The sequence below is a fragment of the Bos grunniens genome, chromosome 1 (genome assembly GCF_055505025.1).
Source record: "Bos grunniens cultivar Pamir isolate PY7600 chromosome 1, Bosgru_T2T1.0, whole genome shotgun sequence".
NCBI lineage: Eukaryota > Metazoa > Chordata > Mammalia > Artiodactyla > Bovidae > Bos > Bos grunniens.
Genome location: NC_141165.1, coordinates 30,579,165 through 30,599,570, shown reverse-complemented (window position 1 = coordinate 30,599,570; position 20,406 = coordinate 30,579,165). Strand labels below are relative to the sequence as shown.

General features: G+C 38.4%; 1 protein-coding gene across 50 annotated transcripts in view; it reads left to right on the top strand.

Annotated features, from left to right (window-relative positions):
• Nucleotides 1-20,406, top strand: part of TFDP2 (transcription factor Dp-2) — a 205,713-nt gene that overhangs the window by 144,782 nt on the left and 40,525 nt on the right. For 22 of the 50 annotated variants that reach the window (XM_086376928.1, XM_086376504.1, XM_086379259.1 and 19 more), the window contains 3 exons: nucleotides 11,839-11,942; nucleotides 16,032-16,153; nucleotides 19,152-19,199. In XM_086376928.1, the coding sequence (XP_086233054.1) occupies nucleotides 11,839-11,942; nucleotides 16,032-16,153; nucleotides 19,152-19,199 (274 nt within the window). Of the gene's footprint in view, nucleotides 1-11,838; nucleotides 11,943-14,915; nucleotides 15,080-16,031; nucleotides 16,154-19,151; nucleotides 19,200-20,406 lie in introns of all 50 variants that reach the window. The other 28 variants (XM_086377500.1, XM_086377166.1, XM_086380146.1 and 25 more) reach the window with 3 other exon arrangements.

Genomic DNA, 20,406 nt, shown 5'->3' with positions numbered 1-20,406 from the left:
AGAGATCTGACAGCTGGTGATGTGAGAAAGGAGGGGTCGAGTGACCTTGTTAACCATCTTAAGGACTTATGCGAACTGAGATGCAAAGTCAACGGAAGAGTTTGGAAGGGAATTACTCCACAAAACAGGATCACTCGGCTGTGTGATGACAGTAGGACGACCTAAGTCACATAATTTTAAATTTTCTAGTAGCCAGGTTAAAATGGTGAAAAGAAACAGATAAACTTAATCTGAATGATAAATTTTATTTACCCCAATATCCAGAACGTTTATCATTGAACATGAAGTCAACATAATTAGATTTTAGTGAGATGGATTTTGGTTACTTAGCCTTCAAAATCTGTTACCTTACACTTAAAGCACGTTTCAGTTTAGATGTTAAAGTTTCAACAATTGGGCTGAAATGCAGTACTACCAAAATAGTCATGCTGTTTTTTAATGGAAAAATATTTTCTACTGCTTCAGTTTGTAAATTTGAGTTAATTAAAATTTTAAAAGTTTAGGAATTTACAGAGGGAAATGGCAACTCACTCCAGTATTCTTACCTGGGAAATCCTGCACACTGGATTTCCCAGGCATGAGGAGCCTGGCAGGCTACAGTCCATGGAGTCACAAAGAGTTGCAAAGGGTATTAACGATGCTAAGACAGGACTTAGCGACTAAGCAACAACCACAAAAGTCTAGAAATTAGGTCCTCAGTCGTGCTAGCTACATTTCAAGTGCTTTATAGCTTCTGTCTAATGACTACTGTATTGGAAAGCTTGGGAGTAGAGTTGTGGGGTTAGGTGGGCCTAATGCAGGACAGGTGGATGAATCAGGAACACATTACAATAATTCAAGATAGAAATGGTCGCTTGGGTCAGAGTGGTAGCAGCAGAGTGCATGAAAAATGTTTGTATTCAAGATACATTTTATTTTGTTTCATTTATTTTTTAAACTGTGAGTTTATTGAAGGCTTGATATTATTAATTATTTGTTTGCCTGAGCTGGGTCTTCATTGCAGCATGACATGTGGGATCTTTAGTTACAGCTCTTAGTTGTGGCACGTGGGATCTGTTCCCTGACCAGGGATTGAACCCAGGGCCCCTGCATTGGGAGTGCAGTTTTAGCTACTGGACCACCAAGGAAGTCCCACATTTATTTTATTTTTTGTAAATATTAAATCGTTTTTATTGTGGGTATGGATACAGATGTATAGCAAAGAACTAAATGAAAATTCAAAATAAGGACCACCATCATAAATATAAACCAGCAATATTCTAACACAACCTCTTTGTACATAGATTGGGTTTTTTTAATTACATTTTTTTGTACATTTTGTTACATTTTTCATTGTCCATCTGCTTTTTTGTTGGTATCTGTAGTTTTATAAGACACTGGCTATATTTCTCATGTTGAACAATACTTCCTTGAGCCTATCTTACACCCAATAATTTGTGCTTCCCAATCCCCGACCTCTATATTGTCTGTCCCCCCTAACTGGTAACCACAACTTGGTTCTCTAGTCAGAGTACATTTTAAAGATAGGGCCAGTAGGATTTATTAATGGATTGTATGTAGGATATAAGAGAATGTCAATAGTGATCTCTTTTGGTCTATGAAGAGTTGAAGAATGGCGTTGACATTTACTGTGATGAAGAGAGAGATGGGAGGAGTATTCTGTGTGGGCTGGGGAACGGTCAGAGATTTGGAGTATAAAGAGTTCAGTTTCAAGTATGTTAAGTTTGAGGTAACAATTAATCATCAAAATGGAGATAGGCAAAAGGACAGTTGGATACATGAGTCTGACAGGAGCTGTCATACCATCTCGAGGAAGAGTTGACAGAGGAGTCAGAGGACTAATACAAAGGGCTCTCGGTTGTTTCTAGAGGAGGATCCAGCAACCACGAATGAGGAGAAGCCAGTGGTTCGGAGGAGAACCAAGAGAGAATGGAGGTTTGGATGCCAAGTGGAGAGTGTTTGAGAGGAAGGTGTGATTTTGAAAGTATCAGATATGGCTGGTAGATTAAGGTTAAGTTGAAAACAGAATTGGCCATTGGATTTAGCAACATGGAGATGTTCTTGGTAAGAGCTAGTTCAGTGAAGTTGGGGAGCGGGCATGGGAGTGGGTTAAAGAAAACAGACTGGAGAAGTAGAGAGAGCAGATGTTGACAGATTTGGTGAGTTTTGTTGTGAAGGGCAACAGAAATGAATTGGTAGCTGGAGAGCTGTGTACATAGTTAAGGAAACTTAACTATGTTTTTGTGTTCTGTTTTTAAGATGAAAGAAAAAAATGTGTGTATATAGGCTGATAAGAGTGATACAGCAGAAGGGGATAGATTGTGATGATGCAAGAGGTTTTCCAAAGAGAGAGTAGCCGGAAGAATGTAGTTTAGACAAATCCATGAACTACCTGTTTAAAAAATAAATTTGTAAAGTAGGTAACAGGAGAGGACAAGCAAGAGGATTGTTTAATCTGTAATTAGCTTCTTAGCAATAAGTAAATAAATTGCATAGGGCACTTTTTTCCGATTTTACAAAATTAAGATGCAATTTACATGCAGTAGAATGAACCCTTTTTAGCCTAGAGTTCTACGAGTTTGACAAACACATATATATACCACCACATTTTTAACTTTTCTTTACGGCTGTAGGTTTAGCTTGTCCTGTGAAGTTTGGACCCTGTACGTATAGGATGTTAACAATTTCTGATTTGAGATATTTATAAACCCATAAAATAAGCATATTTGTTCCTATAATAAGTTACTAATATGGTTCTTCTAGGAGGATGTGATAGGCTTGGATGGAGGTTTTCCCCAAAGTTAGTTCAAGGCCAAAAATTTTTCCCCCAGAAGATAAAATATTACTTGTACTGACATCATACATGCTTAGTCACTTCAGTCATGTCTGACTCTCTGCAACCCCATGGACTGTAGCCCACCAGGCTCCTCTGTCCATGGGGATTCTCTAGGCAAGAATACCGGAGTGGGTTGCCATGCCCGTCTCCAGGGGAATCTTCCTGACCCATGCCTCTTATATCTCCTGCATTGGCAGGAGGGTTCTTTACCACTAGCACCATCTGGGAAGTCCACTGACATCATAACAAGCCACAATTATTTGAATTTTTCATTTTAATTGGACATATTGAAGGTGATTAACTAGAACTAGAACTGTGCCCTGCACCTGCCCCCCACCCCCCCCCACCCCCCCCCCCCAGCCCAAGTGAAAGAACTCTTTGGTGTCTGGACAATTCTAATGAAAAACAGAATGATTCCAGTTATTCAAGAAATCAAGATAAAATTTGAGGCAAAATTTTGTGCCTCTGTCAAGATTTGGCATAAGTTTTAGCTCTTTTTCGAGCCCCTTTCCTAGGTGATTGATCTCATTTTAGTTAATTCGGGAAATTGCCAGGATCAAAATCCAGGCAGGTCTTTAAATTTTTGTTTTTAATAAATACATCATGTGCTAGACATTGGCTTCTGGACAGTGTCAGGACCCTGTTGCTAGGCAGCTGTGAATTAAGGCCAAGTACTTATGAAAAATTATTTAGACTTGGTTTGGTTTACTTCTAATGGAGCTGACATTTCAGGAGGCTGGATGTTTGTAACCTATTTAAATGTCTTTTTGAATCCAAAAAATTATATTTCTGCTGCTGAGCCTAGTTGATTTTATGAAAGTAAATTATGTCTAAACACATTTCTTTTATTTCTAGATACTACAATTGTGAAATCCCAGTAGAGTCTCTTTAACTGCTCCTTAGCAGTTAAAAGTTAAGTTAAAGTTAAGAGACAAATTTCATTTTTACCAATTATCAAACAGAGATGCTTCATTTATAGATCTTACCTTGTATGAACAGTGCTGGCTGACAAGTGCATACATGTTCAGAAAACTTAATAAAGTATAAAACAAAGGAAAACATTTTTCCCTACTACTCACCCAGAGGTAACCTCTATTAAGTTTGTTATCTTGCCAGACTCTTTCTGCATCTGTAAACTTACATGTATATGTAGGTTTTTTTTTTTTTTTTTTCAATTGAAGGATAATTGCTTTACAGAATTTTGTATTCTGTCAAACCTCACCATGAATCAACCATACATGGATTGATGGATGTATACATACATCCCCTTCCCTTTGAAGCTCCCTCCCATCTCCCTCCCCATCCTACCCCTCTAGGTTGATACAGAGCCCCTGATTTGGGTTTCCTGAGACATACAGCAAATTCCCGTTGGCTATCCAATTTACATATGATAATGTAAGTTTCCGTGTTTCTCTTTCCATACATCTCACCCTCTCCTCCCCTCTCCCCTTGTCCATAAGTCTGTTTTCTGTGTCTGTTTCTCCATTGCTGCCCTGTAAATAAATTCTTCAGTACCATTTTTCTAGATTCCGTATATATGCATTAGACTATGATATTTATCTTTCTCTTTCTGACTTACTTCACTCTGTATAATAGACTCTAAGTTCACCCACCTCATCAGAACTGACTCAAATGTGTTCCTTTTTATGGCTGAGTAATATTCTATTGTGTATACGTACCACTAATTCTTTATCCATTCATCTGTCGATGGACATCTAGGTTGCTTCCATGTTCTAGCTATTGTAAATAGTGCTGCAGTGAACAATGAGATACATGTGTCTTTTTCAATTTTGGTTTCCTCAGGGTATATGCCTAGGCGTGGATTGCTAGGTCATATGGTGGTTTTAGTCCTAGTTTCCTAAGGAATCTCCGTACCGTCTTCCGTAGTGGCTGTATCAGTTTACATTCCCACCAACAGTGCGAGAGCATGCCTTTTTCTCCACATCCTCTCCAGCATTTATTGTTTGTAGACTTTTTGATGATGGCATATGGCTGGTATGAGGTAATAATATCTCACTGGAGTTTTGATTTGCATTTCTCTAATAATGAGTGATGTTGAGCATCTTTTCATGTGTTTGTTAGCCATCTGTATGTCTTCTTTGGAGAAATGTCTGTTTAGGTCTTTTCCCCATTTTTGGATTGGGTTGTTTGTTTTTCTGGTGTTGCATTGTATGATCTACTTGTATATTTTGGAAATTTATCCTTTGTCCATTGTTTCATTTGCTATTGTTTTGTCCCATTCTGAGGGTTGTCTTTTCACCTTGCTTATAGTTTCCTTTGCTGTGCAAAAGCTTTTAGGTTTAATCAGATCCCACTTGTTTACTTCTGTTTTTATTTCCGTTACTCTAGGAGGTAGATTGTGGAGGATCTTGCTTTGATTTATGTCATCAAGTGTTCTGCCTATGTTTTCCTCTAAGAGTTTTGTAGTTTCTGGTCTTACATTTAGGTGTTTACTCCATTTTGAGTTTATTGGCTCAGAGGGTAAAGTGTCTGGCTTACAATCTGGGAGACCTGGGTTCAGTCCCTGGGTTGGGAAGATCCTTTGGAGAAGGAAATGGCAACCCTCTCCAGTACTCTTGCCTGGAAAATCCCATGGACAGAGGAGCGTTGTGGGCTACAGTCCACTGGGTCGCAAAAGTTGGACACGACTGAGCGACTTCATTCATTTCATGGTGTTAGGAAGTGTTCTAATTTGATTCTTTTGCATGTAACTGTCCAGTTTTCCCAGCACCATTTATTGAAGAGGCTGTTTTTGCCCCATTGTATATTCTTGCCTCCTTTGTCAAAAATAAGGTTACCCATAGGTGCATAGGTTTATTTCTGGGCTTTCTATCTTATTCTATTGGTCTATATTTCTGTTTTTATACCAGTTATCATACCATCTTGATGACTGTAGCTTTGTAGTATAATCTGAAGTCAGAAAGTGTGATTCCTCCAGCTCCATTCTTCTTTCTCAAGACTGCTTTGGCTATTTGGGGTCTTTTGTGTTTCCATATGAATTGTGAAAATTTTTTTTTAGTTCTGTGAAAAATGCCATTGGTAATTTGACAGGGATAGCATTGAATCCACAGATTGCTGATATATATATTATATATATATGTTGATATATATAATCTGTAATTATTGATATATATGTTGTTGTTGTCATTTCTTAATTGGGGTTTGATTTGTAGATTTTTTTCTTGTGTTTCTTGACTGTATAAGTCCCTTTAACATTTGTTTTAAAGCTGGTTTGGTGGTATTGAATTCTCTTAACTTTTACTTGTCTGAAAAGCTTTTGATTTCTCCATCAATTTTGAATGAGATCCTTGCCAGGTAGAGTAATCTTGGTTGTAGATTTTTCCCTTTCAGTACTTTAAATATATCCTGCCATTCCCTTCTGGCCTGCGGAGTTTCTGCTGAAAGATCAGCTGTTAAATGTATGGGGTTTCCCCTGTATGTTACTTTTTGCTTTTCCCTTGCTGCTTTTTAATATTCTTTCTTTGTGTTTAATCTTTGTTAGTTTGATTAGTATGTGTCTTGGCATGTTTCTCCTTGGGTTTATTCTGTATGGGACTCTTTGTACCTCTTGGACTTGATTGACTATTTCCTTTTCCATGTTGGGGAAATTTTCAACTATAATCTGAGCACATATAATCTCATACCCTTTCTTTTTCTCTCTTCTTCTGGGACCCCTATAATTCGAATGTTGGTGTGTTTGCTATTGTCCCAGAGGTCTCTGAGACTGTCCTCAGCTCTTTTCATTCGTTTTACTTTATTCTGCTCTTCAGAAGTTATTTCCACCATTTTATCTTCCATATCACTGGTTCGTTCTTCTGCTTCTGATATTCTGCTATTGATTCTTCCTATTTTTAATTTCAGTTAATTGTGTTGTTTGTATGTTTATTCTTTAATTCTTCTAGGTCTTTGTTAATTGATTTTTGCATTTTCTCCATCCTGCTTTCAAGGTTTTTTATTATCTGTACCATCATTATCCTGAATTCTTTTTCAGGTAGTTTGCCTATTTCCTCTTCATTTGTTTGGATTTCTGTGTTTCTGATTTGTTCCTTCATTTGTGCAGTATTTCTCTACCTTTTCATTATTATTTTTTTAACTTACTGTGTTTGAGGTCTCCTTTCCCTAGGCTTCAAGGTTGAATTCTTCCTTCCTTTTGTTTTCTGCCCCTCTAAGATTGGTGCAGTGGTTTGTGTAGGCTTCATATACGGTAAGATTTATGCTAAGTTTTGTTTGTTTGTTCTTCCTCTGATGGGCAGGGCTGAGTGCGGTGGTCATCCTGTCTGCGGATGCTCGGGTTTGCTGTTTTGTTTTGTTTGTTGTTTGGATGCACAGTGTGCTACTGGTGGTTGGGTGATACCAGGTCTTTTATTCAAGTGGTTTCCTTTGTAGGAGTTCTCACTATCTGATACTCCCTAGGGTTAGTTCTCTGGTAGTCTAGGATCTTAGAGTCAGTGCTCCCACTCCGAAGGCTCATGGCTTGATCTCTGGTTGGGAACGAAGATTCCACAAGTGGTTTGTTATGGCATTCAGTTCAGTCACTCAGTTGTGACTGACTCTTTGCGACCCCATGAAATGCAGCACGCCAGGCCTCCCTGTCCATCACCAACTCCTGGAGTCCACCCAAACCCATGTCCATTGAGTCGGTGATGCCATCCAACCATCTCATCCTCTGTTGTCCCCCTTTCCTCCTGCCCTCAATCTTTCCCAGCATCAGGGTCTTTTCCAGTGAGTCAGCCCTTTGCATCAGGTGGCCAAAGTATTGGAGTTTCAGCTTCAGCATCAGTCTTTCCAGTGAACACTCAGGACTGATCTCCTTTAGGATGGACTGGTTGGATCACCTTGCAGTCCAAGGGATTCTCAAGAGTCTTCTCCAACACCACAGTTCAAAAGCATGAATTCTTTCACTTAAATTTTCTAAATTCTGTAATCTGCCCTTTCTCCATTCATTTGAAATGCTACTTTTACCACATACAAAATTTCCACATATAAATGAAACAAATTTGGGACTTCAGTTTCTGTTTTGTCAGTTTTTTTGTCTGTATCTTAGCCAGTGTCACATGAATGCAATCCCTTTAGCTATCTAATAATTGTGAAATCTGGGGGTCTAAAGTTCCTCTCTTTCCCCATTATTCCTTTTTTTCCCCCCCCCCAAATTTCTCGGATGTTCTCTGTCTTTACTTTTCCAGATACTTTAGAATCAAATTTATTTGTTTCCTGCTAAATTCTTTGATATGAACTGGCATAACAGATCTGGCTTTAATGATATTTTTCTTTTTGTTTTCGACCTAAGTTTTATATTCTTAATTTTCCTTTACTGGTAAGTTTCAAATTGAGATCAATTTATTCCCTAACCTTCATCATCTTTTTTTTGATATGTTTCTTCTTCACTGTTATTTGCAAATTTTTGACTTTTGCTCCTCACACAGTGTATCAGAGATGATCTCATCTTAAACATTCAGCAGCCCTAAGACTATTAAAAAAAAGAAAAGTCATCTGAGAGTCAGACGATTTCAGGGCTGGATTCATCTTTATATGGATTTGTAATGTGTCCCCCTCCTGCCCAGGACTGAGTGCATGGCACATGTCTGTCAGTTACGGTTCTTCCGCCTAGAATCACAGATTAGTACTGCTCTCCAGTTAGGTGAATTCTTAAGCAGGTGAATAACCACATCTTTAGCAACAGATAAGATATGCATGTTACATGAAAGATCAGTTGAGCAGTTAGAGAGTAAGGACACTTTGATTATACCAATTGCTCAGTCATGTTTTAAAAACAATAAACAAAGGACCAGGTGTGTAAGTTTATTTCACCTGTTAAAAAGTAACAAAAGATACAGTTTAGGCTACATTACAGGAAGTATGCATCCAGATTAGGACAGGTAATAGCTCCAATCTGTACAAGTCAAACAGTTTTTATTGTTTCATGTACCTCTTTGATGCCAGGAACTAAACCAGACACTTGAATACACAACTGATAACACAGTCTCCTTTACAGTAGAATTTCAATAATAGATTTTCGAAAACCCAGAAGAGCATAGAGGCTAGAGACACAGAGAACAGAAGCTCTAGAGCCTGTGGGACCTTGTACAAATTATTTAACCTCACTCTGTCTTAATTTCTTCATGGGTAAAATGCAGTCAGTAAAAATACACTTCACACTTTTGTCCTAAGCAGTAATGAGATGATGTATATGTGGGAAGCCTCTAGAACACACTTTGGCACATAGTGATGGCTCAGAAAATAGTATGGAGTGCTGTTTTGAAATGCTGAAAGGTAGGAGTTGTCTCAGCAGAGAGGGACTTCCCACCAGAAGGAATTGTGTGCCCCAGAGTTGGAGTGGTTGACCCGGGGCCTTTCTGGAACTGCATGCAGGGAATTTAATCTGATAGGAGGTGCGTGTGGACCGAGTAGCTAAGCATGAAGCTTCCCAGGGAGGCCGAGATCTCCAGGCGGAAGCTTTTGTGCCACGTTGAGGAGCATGAAAGGCATTTAGAAAACGTTGTGGAACCTCGGAAATGCCTTAAATAGGGAGTGTCCACAGCAGTTTCATCAGTGGAAAGACTGGTTCTTCACAGATGCGCAGAGACGCTAGGAAAGCCATTTGAGGTAGGATATCCAGTTGGGGAAGTGGTGCTTAGCCCTGGCTGCACTTAGGAGCTGCCTGGAGAACTTGAGCAGTCTAATGCCCAGGTTGACTCCAATTATATCAGCAGCCTGGGGTTGAGACCCAGACACTGGCGGTTTTTTATTGCTTCCCAGATAATTCCATTGCACAGCCAGGGCTGTGAACCTCTATATTAGAGAAGTAACTGCAGTCAAATGAGATTTGATAAAGTTCCAAATTAAACAAGTGCCAGCAACATAAAGGAGCCAGGGTAAGGAGATAACAAGTAGGATGTGGTGGTTGGTTGAATGAAGAGGGGTTGATGGTTTCTGGTTTGGGTAGCTGGTGTGTGATGATCTATACCAAGAAGGAGAAGCAGATTTGGGTACTGGTCCTTGCTGAGTGGGCATGAGAAGGGTAAGGAATTCAATTTTTTTTAAGCTTTTTATTTTTGTATTGGAGTCCAGCCGATTAACAATGTTGTGATAGTTTCAGGTAGATGGGGGATTCAGCCATACATATACCTTTATCTGCTCTCCCCCAAACTCCTCTCCCCTCCGGGCTGCCGCATAACACTGAGCAGAGTCCCATGCACTAAACAGGAGAACCTTGTTGGCTCTCCATTTTAAATATAGCAGTGTGTACATGTCCACATTCAACTCCCTAAGTATCCCTTCCCCCAGTCCTTCCCCCACCACCCCACCAACCTCTGCAACCTAAGTTTGTTCTCTAGCTCTGTGACTCTGGTTTGTAAATAAGTTCATTTGTATCGTTTCTTTTTAGATTCTGCATAGAAGAGATGTCATATGATTAAAGAATTTGATTTTGAAATGTAGAATTTGAGGGAAATGATATAAGAAACTGAGGGGAAGGAGCCAGTAATATACTTGAAAACTCAGAAGACAGAGGAAATAATTGATGCAAGAGTTCCCTGAGAAGACAGGAAGTACAGAGCAGACATGAAAGAAGTAATTGATATGAGAATCTTCCTCTCTGAGAGAAATAAGTGAAAACATTTGAGGGTGCAAGTAAGCTCACAGGCTGAGGGAGAGGAGCCGTAATTCAGCCTCATGGCCTGAGCTCCTTACTGCAGGAGATCTGCCGAGAACTAAGAGATGAGAGAGCAGGCATTCAGGAGTTGGGCAGGCTTTGTAGGAGCCAACAAAGGGCCATCTGAGGATGGTGTCTTTCCGGTCCTACTCTTAAATGTTGATTTTTCCCCAGAGTTTCAATATTGACCCTGTTTCACACACTTCCTGTGTGATCTCCTTTGTTACATTGGATTCCACTGTTATCTTCTGAGACAAATATTGATAAACTGAAGTTTGTCCAGTAAAGTTAGGTATTAATAGTTGACACATTCATAAAATTATTGGTCGGCTTTTCATTTGGAGGGATAGCATTTTGCTACCTTAATTTGAAATTTAGTTTGTTGAGATCACTTGAAGACACTGTGAAGATCCTAGCAGTTTCTACCATCAGTCATTTGGTAGCATTATATTTGTTTTTCCAGTATAACAGAAATTTCAAAAAGTGGCTAACTCAACCTTTTGAAACCATGTTAACTTTTAATATTAAAATTTTGTTTTATAGTATAAAAATTTTTAATAGATATTTATTTTATACTTCATCTCCTTGTTGTGTTCTGTCATTTATAATCAAGATCTAACTGGAATTCTCAACTGTGATATAAACTCTGATTTACGTTAAGTGTTAGTCACTCAGTCGTGCCTGACTCTTTGCAACCCCATGGACTGCAGCCCACCAGGCTTCTCTGTCCATGAGATTTTCCAGGCAAGGATACTGCAGTGGGTTGCCATTTCTTTCTCAAGGGGATCTTCCCAACCCAGGGATCGAACCCAGGTCTCCTGCACTGCAGGCAGATTCTTTACCGACTGAGCTACAAGGGAAGCCCCATGATTTACATTATGTACTCTTAAATATTTTTTCCTTTAAAAAACCAACTTAAGGTTTAGTGGTTATCAGATAGACTGAACTATATATTTTGCAGATTTATTTTGCTAATTATCCTCACTACAACAAAGCAATAGTGTGACTTTCCTATATGCCTTCTTGTTCATAACTTTATAAATTACTTAAGCCCACAAATGTGGGCTTCTCAGCTGGCTCAGTGGTAAAGAATCCACCTGCCAGTGCAGGAGACACAGATGTAGTCTCTGGGTTGGGAAGCTCCCTTGGAGAAGGAAATGACAATCCACTCCAGTACTGCCTGAAAAATCCCATAGACAGATATGCAACCTGGTGGGCTCCAGTCCATGGGGTAGCAAAAGAGTGAGAAACGACTTAGCAACTAAACAGCAATAAAGCACAGATGTGTAGACTGATAGAAGGTGACCTTGACGTTGCAGAACGTTAACCTAGTGCTCTAATATCATTTCAGGTAACGTTTCATTCGTTGCATTTCCAGTTTCCAGCACCAACTCACCAACAAAGATTTTACCAAAAACCTTAGGACCAATAAATGTGAATGTTGGACCCCAAATGGTAAGAAAATCATCATATTTTAGGATTTGAAACTTTGCTTAGTTTATCCTAATTTAAAGGAAAGTTGTACTGAAGATGCTTGGTGAAATACTCCTGTGAATACCTTATCTCTTAATTTTTAAAGTTTTATTTTTAGCTGAATGTAACTGGTTAGTCTTAAGAAAAAGACACTGTGTTTGTCAATGTTTAATTTTCATGTATTTTTGAATTTGGATTCTGAATGTGTTAAATTAAGTTTTTTGCCCCTCTGTGAGGCTTCTCTTGTTTTCAGTTGTTTGAGCCAATTGATTTGAAATCTGTTATGTCTTATGTTCCTCTCCTTTTTCTTTTAAAATAACCTTTACTGCACTAAAGTGTATACTTTCATATAAACTGATTATGACCCAACAGTTAATCTGTATCTGGAGTTACTGATTTGAAAAACTCTTTGATGAAAGGACATTTAGGAAGAAACAACTCACCAATTCATTTCAATCTTTAGCAGTAGAAATAGTGAATTTAAATGGAAAATATTTAACCATTTCTCTGAAGGTATTCCATTAATTATGCTAGAGATTAAAGTAGGTAGTGCTTTTAAGACAGCCTTATTTATAAACAGTCACATGCAGCTAATGTATTAATAAAAACTATACCTAATTTAAATGGCCTCACCCACCATTAGCAAAAGTACATAAACATTTGAACAATAACTCTTCCTTGTCAGTGCTTACATCTTCTTATCTCTAGAGCCATAAGAATAAATTTTGTTCATAATATATGGTACTATAGGCTATGCTAAATGCACAATTACTTAGATAAAAATCTCTTTTAACATACTGAATGGCTTCGGAAAGTCTTTGAAATCTTAAGACATACTAGACGTGACATTTTTCTTGATCTCTTGAGGACTGTTAATCATCTACAGAATCCAAGCTAAAGATGTTGCCCAGTTCTGTAACTATGTGAAGAATGTCATCTAGCCCCAAGCTCATACAAACTGTAGCTCAGGTGAGGAGCCACAGTTCTGAGTAGTTCAGGGTATATTTTCAGACATCTGCTAAGCATTCGGCCCTCCCCAGCCACTGTAGTGGGTGCAAATGCGATGACACACCTGCCTTGAAAGCCGATATTTTGAAAGGTGATTCTATAATCATCAGAATTAAACAAGCATATGTGACCTTTCATGAATTTGTCCCTTACAGTACTCCTGTGTTTTGAAAGACTGTTTCCTCTTGGTATTCCAGTGATGCTGCTAAGGCTCAAATTTGAATTCCTCTTTGGGAAACGTGATTTTCCTTCCCACTGTCAATTGGAACTAAAAGTACATATAAGCCTTTACACACTTCAGGTTTGACAGTGATATGTACTCGTGTATATGAGATACTTGATTACTGCAGATCTCAGAATCAGTGATGCAAAGGTCAGAAGCAATGGAGATTTGGGGCTCTCCTTAAGAGCCAGCCCAAGACCAGTCTCCCTGATTCTCAGGTACTTTTTGCAGTTCTGGGTCCCCAGGCAGGAATCAGAGTTTTCTATTTTAATTTCCTAGTTTATTGTAATTTGATTTCCTAATATATTGTAGAATCCCAGTAAGAACCACTTCTCTCTCTTCTTGTTTGTCTCTTTTGTATGTTTTCCCCTAATTTTCAGTCTCTTATCCATGATTTTTAAAACAGTTTTGTTAGAAAATTCTTAAGTAAAGCCTCACCCGTTTGCCTCATACTTGCTCTTAAAATTTTTACATATCTCTTTGGAAACTGGATGTTCATGGTAGAGAGAAATTTCAAAAGTTCTCAAGAAAAAAAGTTATTTTCTGTGTTTATAGAAACTAGTTTAGAAGTAACCATGGCTTGGCATTCTAACTGTCTTCTTAAAGGTACCTGGTTTTATATATATGCACACACACATATATTTATATAAGATAATCTCATGCTTATTTTAACATGGTTAAAAACTGCATGTCTCTTACAATGACAATGAAAATTTTGTGAAATAATGAAACCCTTAAATAGAACACTTTGTATTTAAATAGATTCCTTAGAGTTTATAGTTACAGATTTTTCTTTTCAGAACATACATGCTCTCTTGGCATTTCGTACTGTAGATGGCAGCAGTACATAAGATATCTTGATTGAAGGTAGAAAATTTTCAGACTGAGGTTCAGTTGCTGTATGACTTTCATAGGCTAAGTATAGATGTTCATTTCCCTTATCAGATCAACTGAATATTATTTTAATTTGGGGCTTCAAAATTAAGGTTCAGTTTTATAAAGCATGTGTGACTTATCACCTGTATGAACTAATTTTCCTGTTCATTGGTTGGTCAAGTTCTGTTGATTTCTGTGTGGTTCTGTTTAAGGTTCACTGTCACTGTTCTGGTTTAAGAACTCACTACATCTCACAAGAACTTCTAATATATAGATCCAATACAAGTGTAGCATCCTTCCAGTTTCTTTGTTGGTGAAATGTTTGTTTAAAGGCTTGCCAAGAGGAAGGAACAGAGCGTTGCTAATCACTCTCAGGTCAGGAAAGAACAGCAGCTAACCGCCTGCCACTGAGGAAGGAGAAATGAACTGGAACGCAACAACTTAGTCCAAAGTCATTCTCAGTAAAGATAACCAGCTTTTCTCTGTCCTATTTCCCTTCCTCCTTTGTTCTTCTTCTTCTTCTTTTTTTTTGTTTTTTCCTACAAAGCCCTTAAAATTGGGTAGAACTGAGCCTGTAGAGTCCTAAAGAAAAAAACTCCATAGTTTTTTTCAGACTGCACGAGTAATGCAGTCTGCTTCAGGGTAAGTTGGAATACTTAGAATTGCTTTGTGGAGACTTCTATTCTAGGAATACAGTAGACCAGGGGCTGATCAAATACTCAGACTCTATTTCTCAAGCACTCATTCAGGTCAGCATAATAGAGAACAGAATGTATGATGCAGTGATTGCTGAGAACTACACCCTTTATATTGTATTTTCTTACTGGATTTTATATAATCCTTTCTAGCATATCGATGAAGAAAGAAGCTACTTTTTTTCATCATTTTAAAAGCTGGGTCTTCTGTCTCAGTTCAGTAAATGTTTACTGATTCTTTCCTATGAGTGTCTCCTAGCACTGTGGTAGGCCCTGCAAACACCCTGTACCTTTAAGGATCCTGCATTGAGATGGAGGTGAGGAGTATGGTGGTATGGAAAATGTGGAAGGCTTGTCTAGTGTCCCTTTGTTCTCATGAGGCAGATTTCTGAATGCCTTGTTTAATAATCCTTGGCATATTGTGAGGATCAGAATTCCCCGGCTGTCTGTCGGTATTTGTTGTGTTTTGTTTGACTATAGAATTAATTTATTAAAATAGTTTCCTAATCATTCGTATGTAGTAACATCTCCCCAGCCCCACTAATACTCCCATTCCCTGGAGCATGCCTTTATTTTATTTACTGTTTTGTGTGTGTGTGTGTGAAAATAGGGTTTTAGTAAAGTCCTTAATCTTAGTTCTATTCATTCCCTTTCTGGAATCTGTCCATAAAAAATAGAAATTAAAGCCAAGATAATTTTACAAAAAGGTTTATCACAGCATTATTTATAATAATGAATATTTGTAAAAATCTAACAGTAAGGTTAATTAATCCACATGACAGAATGTTTCATGGTTTTAAAAATGTGTTTGAATAATATTTAATGATATGAGGAAATGCTCTTAAAAAAACAGATAAAACTGCATCTGTATAAGAATGCAAATCGTATAAGTCTTTGCATATGTTTTGGACTGTGAAAATCTAATTTGCTGTTATCCCAGTTCTAGTTAATCAAGTTCAACTAAAATTAGTTTTCATAATTCTAAGGAAAGGTTTTCATTTTTCTGATTTTTAAAATGTTGTCAGTCGCCAGCTTAATCCTTCCCAGTTGCTATTCACTTGCTGAAATCCACGGTGTACTTGGTATCAGTGTTGATGCTTGTGCTTCAGGATCTTAGAATATACAAGTGGGTCAAAGGGATTGCTTATATTCTAGATGATTGATATTAAGTACATTGTAGATAATAAGGTTTCCTCCTTATAAACTTATTTTCTGCCTGTAGGCTTGCCTTAGCAACTAAGAATAGTTTTTCTTGTTTTGACTTTACAGATTATAAGCACACCACAGAGACTAACCAGTTCAGGAAGTGTTCTGATTGGGAGTCCATACACCCCTGCTCCAGCAATGGTTACTCAGACACACATAGCAGAAGCTGCTGGCTGGGTCCCAGGGTAAGAGTGGTACTGCAAGTTACCATTTTTAAAAGCTTTTTTTTAAAGTTCTGATCTTTTTTGCTCACTGTCTTACCTTCTGTTCTTGTTTTATGGCTTTAAAAACTAGTATGTTTCCTTTAAGATTACCTGTTTATTTCATGTCCTAGTTATAAAATGGGCATCTAGGATATAGCCTCTGGATCTTGGTTCCCTGACTAGGGATTGAACCCTTGTCCTCTGCAGTGGAAGCGTAGAGTCTTAACCACTGGACCACTCCCTGGAACAACCATTTTAAACAGAAAAATAAAATAATAACTTGTAACTGAAACATCTTTCTTCAGTGCTGAAAGAAGACTGCTTTTTATGATTTGACTTTTAGCCACTTTGGAGATGTAAAAACTGCATTTTATATTGTTTTAACACACATAAGAAAGGAGTTATGTATATGTGTGTGTGTGCTTAGAATTTCCTCTTGAAACTAGCATTTTTGTTTCATTTAAAACCAGAAAAAGAAGGGAAAAAAAGAGACCAAAATATATTAAAACTTTCATTGAGTTTTATCTTGGTTCTTTTAAAACGCTGGGCAGTTAAATCAGTGTCCCTGCTTCGTTACTCATTTGCCACTTTTAATATTGGATCTCTGCGTGTTCCATCTTTACCTTAAAATAACCTTATTCAACCTTTTTCCCCTCCTTATCATTTTAGCATCTCATCCCTCCATAAAAGGAAATAGTAAAATAAGTGACTGAAAATTTTATTTTGTCCCTTTAGAAATTATTTCCAACATGGCAAACCACACTGGTGGTTCTGTCATTGACTTACAGTTGTGAGTTCTAATAAGCAAACAGTAAATCTTGGTTCAGTAAGAATCTCCTTGCTTCAAGGATATTAAAGAAATGAATGAAATAACAGTCCTGGCAGAGTGCTTTAAGTTACACACACACACACACACACACACACACTAGAGGCAAAAGAGTTTTGTGTGTGTGTATGTGCTGCTGCTGCTGCTGCTAAGTCGCTTCAGTCGTGTCTGACTCTGTGCGACCCCATAGACGGCAGCCCACCAGGCTCCCTGGGATTCTCCAGGCAAGAACACTGGAGTGGGTTGCCATTTCCTTCTCCAATGCATGAAAGTGAAAAGTGAAAGTGAAGTCGCTCAATCATGTCCGACTCTTAGCGACCCCATGGACTGCAGCCTACCAGGCGCCTCTGTCCATGGGATTTTCCAGGCAAGAGTACTGGAGTGGGGTGCCATTGCCTTCTCCAGTATGTGCTTAGTCATGTCCAACTCTTTGTGACCCTGTGGACTGTAGCCTGCCATGCTCTTCTGTCCATGGAATTCTCCAGGCAAGAATACAGGAGTGGGTTGCCATTTACTTCTCCAGGGGCTATTCCATACCCATTGCATCTCTGCATTGGCAGGCAGATTCTTTACCCCTGGCACCACTTGAGACATCGCTTCATATGTATACATAACGTCTTTTCCATTATCAAGTAAGATGAAGTGTAATCACCTGTAATTCCATGGCCTTTCAGTTCAGTTCAGCCACTCAGTCGTATCCAACTCTTTGCGACCCCATGGACTGCAGCACACTGCAGCTTCCTTGTCCGTCACCAACTCCTGAAGCTTGCTCAAACTCATGTTCATTGAGTCAGTGATGCCATCTAGCCATCTCATCTTCTGTCGTCCCTTTCTCCTCCTGCCTTCAGTCTTTACCAGCATCAGGGTTTTTTCCAGTGAGTCAGTTCTTTGCATCAGGTGGTCTAAGTATTGGAGTTTCAGCTTCAGCATCAGTCCTTCCAATGAATATTCAGGACTGATTTCCTTCAGAATTGACCAATTTGATCTCCGTGTAGTCCAAGGGACTCTCAAGAGTCTTGCAACACCATAGTTCAAAAGCATCAATTCTTCAGCACTCAGCTTTCCTTATAGTCCAACTTTCACATCTCTACATAACTGCTGGAAAAACCATAGCTTTGACTAGATGGACCTTGGTTGGCAAAGTATTGTCTGTGCTGTCTAGGTTGGTCATAACTTTCTCCCAGGGAGCAAGCATCTTTGAATTTCATGGCTGCAATCACCATCTGCAGTGATTTTGGAGCCCAAGAAAAGAAAGTCCATCACTGTTTACATTGCTTCCCCATCTATTTTCCATGAAGTGATGGGCTCACATGCCATGATCTTCGTTTTTTGAATGTTGAGTTTTAAGCCAGCCTTTTCACTCTCCTCTTTGACTTTCATCAAGAGGCTCTTTATTCCATCCTTAACAATAGCATGTTAAGTCCATAATATCATGTTAAGTCCATAATAATATCAATACTATGACCTTCATTCAGTCCTTAACAATATCCTCATATAGATCTGCAAGTTAGGTTGGAGTTTTTCGTACCCTTGGAAGGTAATTTAATGAGAGCCAAGTCTCTGCCAGTAGTGCTGGTCTGCTTTGGAGATGAGCAGGGTTTGGTGTTTTCAGTAACTGGCTGTGCTTTATACTGCATGTAGTATGATTGTCTGATGTTTTTAAGAACCAGTTTTCCAGAGTGAATAAAACTTTCCTATGCCTTCTCGTTCATTGTTGTTGTTTCATTGGTAGACACACAAGTCGTGTCTGACTCTTTGTGACTCCGTATACTGTGGCCCACCAGGCTCCTCTCTCCGTGGAATTCTCCAAGCAAGAATACTGGAGTGGGTTGCCATTTCCTTCTCCAGGGGAATCTTCTTCACCCAGGGATCGAACCTGTGTCTCCTGCAGGAAAGCTCTTCTCATTTATAAATTAGCAGTATTTCTTCATAGAGATTGGTTAAACTCATTTCAAACCTATGACTCTTGTGATTTCTTGGGTCCAGTGACAAAATTCAAGTTCTGATTTTATGTACATATCTTTTGTAATCGTTAGTTTTTTGTTTGGATATATATTCAGTGTGGAATTAGATAAGTTAAAATAAATTATTCATGAAGTAAAGTTCCTTATGCATTTTCATGGGCTTTTTTTTTTTTTTTTTTTTTCTTTTCAGTGATAGAAAACGGGCTAGAGAATTTATAGACTCTGATTTTTCAGAAAGGTGAGTAAAAGTTTTAAGTAATTTGTTCAAGCGATTCTACTGCATAGAGAGGGGTTTAGCACCCAGACTCTTTAAGTAATGAGATGTTTTTCTTCATATAACTTTAAGTTCGTTAAGTTTCAACTGTTATTTCATTCCACATTGAGTATTCTGCTTCACTCATCATTGCATAAGTGTATTATGTTTATGTAGTTTTAAAAGATACTCTTCTGTGGGTGGATTGGCTCTTGGCAGTGTGCCATTTAGCACACTCCCTCCTTTGGGGAGATGAACTGTTCTGCTAAAGTGACTATTCTTGATTACCTCAAAATATACAAAGTTTAAAAACAAGTTTTATTGAACACATTTAAAGATAATAGTAAATCCTCTTTTTTTTTTAACCTTCCAGTTCTATTGAGATATAATTAACATACAGCCCTGTATAAGTTTAAGGTAATACAGCACAATAATTCAATTTATTAATACATACATTATGAAGCAGTTATCACAGTAAGTTTAGTGAACCATCTCATATAGATATAAAAGAAATAAGTAAACATTTTTCTTGTGACAAGAACTCTTAGGATTTACTCTCTTAGCAACTTTCACATATAACATACAGGGCTTCCCAGGTGGCGCAGTTGGTAAAGAAGCCACCTACCAGTGCAGGAGACACACCACGTGAGGGTTTGATCCCTGGGTCGGGAAGATCCCCTGGAGGAGGAAATGGCACCCCACTCCAGTACTTTTGCCTGGAAAATCCCATGGATTGAAGAACCTGGTGGGCTGCAGTCCATGGGATCACTAAGAGTTGGACACGACTGAGTGCACACGCACGCACACACATCTGAAACACAGCAGTGCTAATTTACCATGTCGTGCGTTACGTCTCCTTTCTTAAATAATACAAGTGTAGTGTAATCTTTCCTTAGACTGTTAGGACAGTGATTCTCAGTTCTAGGTGTGCAGCAGGATCACCTATGGCCTGTTGAATAAACTATAATTGCTTACTAAATCAGAAACTCCAGGATTGAAAACTTATCTCTTTAGGATCAGTATTTGAACTCAGTATTTCACCCAAGTCACTATACTAAGTATCATATTAATGTCACATTATACTAAAATAAAATATAATCTCAGAGGCTGTTTAGATAAAACCTTGCCAGCAACACTTTCTAGATTGATTCTGAGGTTTTTTTTTTTGATTCTGAGTTTTTTTAATTGCTTT